The sequence below is a fragment of the Vigna angularis genome, chromosome 9, assembly GCF_016808095.1.
Source record: "Vigna angularis cultivar LongXiaoDou No.4 chromosome 9, ASM1680809v1, whole genome shotgun sequence".
Taxonomy (NCBI): Eukaryota; Viridiplantae; Streptophyta; class Magnoliopsida; order Fabales; family Fabaceae; genus Vigna; species Vigna angularis.
Genome location: NC_068978.1, coordinates 22,185,373 through 22,189,310, shown reverse-complemented (window position 1 = coordinate 22,189,310; position 3,938 = coordinate 22,185,373). Strand labels below are relative to the sequence as shown.

The following is a 3,938-nucleotide window of genomic DNA, read 5'->3' as shown; positions in this document are numbered from 1 at the left end:
GACCAAACAATATTAAAAATTTGTTAATGTTACAAACATTACACACGGCATAGCTATATATGTTCATATATGTCTATTTTGCTTGACACGTATGTGTTAGTGTATATCAATTTATCTATCTATTTATATATATATATATATATATATATATATATATATATATATATATATATATATATATATATATATATATATATATATATATATATATATATATATCAAAGCTCATTATTATACATCCACGTCAATGAATTACTTAATACTGTTGTTGTTAAATGCACATCATGTTTTTACTAGAAATTTTGGAGACATTCCTAACATTAATTTTTAAAAGACCAAACGTAAAATTAAACTTCATAAAAACTAAAACATCACATTAATGATACTATAAACCAGAATTAGAAAAAAGTCTTATATTTAATTACTAACGACAAGCTTTCCACGTTTCCTCTACTTGTACTAACAACACAATTGCACCATTAAAATATAACTGTTTTGCTGATAAAATTATCAGCTACCAAATAGTTTCAACCTAACATTAGATGTTGGTATAATTGCTGTTACTGAAATTATAACTACGTATACAGAACAAAAATGCTGCCATTATTAACAGGAAAAAATCACCTCAACAAAACTGCCTAGAAAGTATTCATTATGATATCAATCTTCTAAGAGATCAATCCCTGAAAGTGTACTTTTCAATTACCTTAACCCAAGAGTGTTATATGGTGCAAATTTGGAAATTTAGTATGCTTTAGAAATTCCTGATAAAAGCATTTTCAGTGTTTCATACGTCATAAAGACAATGCCCACACTGGGAACAACCTTATAGTACTCAGGCAGAATTCCTCTGTACAAACCTCGAACCCCTTCGGTTTGAATTATGCGCCCAAATGCACCAAACACGCCAGTGTTATAGACACGAGCTCGACCACCAGCACCCTCTAATTGCATCCTACGCCTAACAAGATCCAAAGGAAATGTTGCTGCAAGTTGCATGAGACATCAAACACAAAAACTTAGATAATGTCAAAACAATGGAATTTTTAAACTGACATGACTTTCTAACTGGTAAACGCAATCATGGAAAGGCATTACTTGAGCACATTCTTTCAATGAAAACAGTTCTTTAGCAAACCGATGTTCATGGGAGACAGATCAGCTTACACTACAAAGGGGAAAGTAGTGTATACCCATGACATGCTATACCGTAGTAAGAAATAATGCAGGCATATAAGTCAAACTAATATAGCCTGTTAGGTACTAGAGACAGGTAATTGAACGGTTATTCCAAGCAAAGTTTGCAAAATGATTACACCGCACCCCAATCATCTACTTGATCACAGAGAAGAAATGAGACTTCACTTTCAACTATTTCAAGAGTGATAGCTTTCCAATTATAATAATATATTGGACTAGTTTTAGCCTGATGAGAAAGGTATTGTTTACAAGAATGTAACAAGGTTATAGTGGCAATGATGATTTATCATGTTCTGCAATATCATTCATGAAAACTTAAGAAAGTTATGCTCAATTACTCAGATTAGTGCGAACCCACCTGTTGATGATGCAATACCAGACAGACTGCCACAGGCAAGACCAACCACAGCAGTAGAATCATCAGGCCTATATTTGGAAGAAATAGAAAATTAGTTAACATTTGCAAAATCATATTTCATCTTGAACAAGGTAACCTTCATGATAAACTACTCTGAAATTTCACACAAAGAAATTCACCTTTGTGATTGCCATACAGATCGTAACCACTCATAAACAGAAAAACTAATAGCTATACTTGGCCCAACACCCTGCATCGAAGAAAATGATAAGCTATGTCAATAATAAGAACATGGCATGATAAAAATAGAGTAAAAGCACATTGTGAATATACCAACAATGTTGCTCCAAGCCCCTTGTACAAACCCAAGAAACCTTCGTCTCTACAGATGGTACTGAAAGCATGTGAGATGCCTCGGTAGTACATGGTACTTCTCTGCAAAGGAACAAAATATACGTCTCAATAAACAAGGTAAGAGTAAACAGAAAATAATGACAAATGGGATTCAGCTCAATCAACCAAATGTAAATTATATCCAAGCCACTCATGCCATGAAAAAAATGGTTAGAGAAGTATCTCTGATGGTTCTCTCTCAACTCACATAAACATCAAGTTACCTGTGCAGCAAGTCGTGTCCTCACAAGATCCAAAGGATATGTGGCAGAAGCAGCTGTTATACCTGCCAAACCACCACCAAAAAAGTGCACAAGGGGGTGTGCACTTGAATTTCCCCTAACATTCTCCCCCATCAGTGAATGCAATAGCTACAACACAACAGATAAACAATATTAATTCAAGTCACATAATAACAGCTGCCATAACTTCTGAAGTACTTACAGTATAGAAAGAACACCAGTGATTACATTCTTGTAGCGTTCATAAGCATAGAAATTGACCGCAGAATAAGGAAGACGATGAGCAATGGTCACCATATTGCCTTTCCAAAATGCTCTAAACCCTTCTTCATTGATAATACGCGATGCCTCACACCATAAACTAGGATTTCTCAAAGCTGCCACCTCAGAATGCATACCTTGCACCTGTTAAAGACAAGACATGTAGAATAGTAAGATAAATACTAGTTAATAAAACTGAATTTGAATCAACAAAAAAGGAATGATGGATCTATATACAGAACCGATAAACTAAATATAACTAACAAACTATTTTCTAGTTCCTCTACAATCTTCCTTTCTTCCTTATTTTTTTTTAATAATTATTCATGGTATCTCTATATTCAAGCCAAAAAAAGTCCACAAAGACTATAAATAATTTTAATAAAATAGTATTTTTCAAAGATGGAAAAATTGAGTGCAATTAAATGTTCGACGATTAATAAAAAAAATAAAAGGTAAAAAAAGAAAATATAAGCTTTAACACAAACCCATTAAAAAACCAATTTCCCCAATTCAGCCTAAGCTCAAAAACACCATACAGGTCAAACCACATATCAAAGAGGATCACAACAAAATTAAAACAGATACAACAAAAATGAAATAAAGCAAAAACATTTTCCAGCAATTAATTAAAAATATAAGAAACCTGAAAGAGGATAGTGAGGCGCGCAAGGGGGGCAGTGCAGGTTTTGCTAAACGCGCCGGCGATGCCGCCGGCGAGAAGCTGATGCAGCGTGCCGAGCTGGTGAGTGTTCTGCACCAGAAACTTGGCCGTGACGCCGTCGGCGTTGAGGGTTCTCTGTCCCCCTTCCATCACCATTCCCACGCGCGCTTCCATTCTTACCCACGATCCTTCTCACAATACGAATCACAGGGCTTGTTGTTATTCTTTGACAACTGGCTGTGCTCTGATTTGGTGCGGCGTCACATCGGAAGAGAATTGAATGGGGTGGTCGGAGAAGGAGAAGAACATGGAATGGGTTGAATTGAAGAAGAGAGGGTTTTATGGTGAAAGTGGCAAGTTTGGAAGCTTTAAGGAAAAACCCTTTCCGCTTTGGAAGTGCGTGGTTGTTGGAAGTTGGAAAAACCTAGGGTTTTCTATTTTATGTTTTTTTTTTTTTTTTGTGGTTTCGTTTGTGTAAGTCGCTTTCGAAGGTCCCGTGGGATTTTGAACCGTGTGCGAGGGGCATTTTGAAGAAGTGTCTGAACAGTTCTTTGGTATGTATCAAATTTTTATTTACTACCGATGTTAGATATGTCGCATTTTTTGTGGTTATGACATATAGAAATATCGAATTTTAATTATTTAATGAGTTTGTTAATCGTGTTAAACAACTATTTTAAAGACTAGACTATTATACAGAAAGAAAGTAATTTCAAAGTTAAAGCTTTTTTTAATACTTGAATGAATATATACTAAAGAACAAGCGTCACAATTTTTAAATGAGATAATAACCCACGTACTATTTATTTCTAAGACAAAG

General features: G+C 34.7%; 1 protein-coding gene across 1 annotated transcript; it reads right to left on the bottom strand.

The window, feature by feature from the left end:
• Window positions 1-454: 454 nt before the first annotated feature.
• Window positions 455-3,598, bottom strand: LOC108346900 (uncharacterized). The gene is made up of 7 exons (XM_017585962.2): window positions 3,101-3,598; window positions 2,422-2,598; window positions 2,176-2,322; window positions 1,892-1,993; window positions 1,738-1,808; window positions 1,559-1,626; window positions 455-986 (listed from the first exon to the last, which is right to left on the bottom strand). Exons 1-7 carry the CDS (start codon window positions 3,290-3,292, stop codon window positions 745-747), a joined length of 999 nt encoding a protein of 332 aa, XP_017441451.1. The 5' UTR covers window positions 3,293-3,598; the 3' UTR covers window positions 455-744.
• Between the last annotated feature and the right edge of the window lie 340 nt (window positions 3,599-3,938).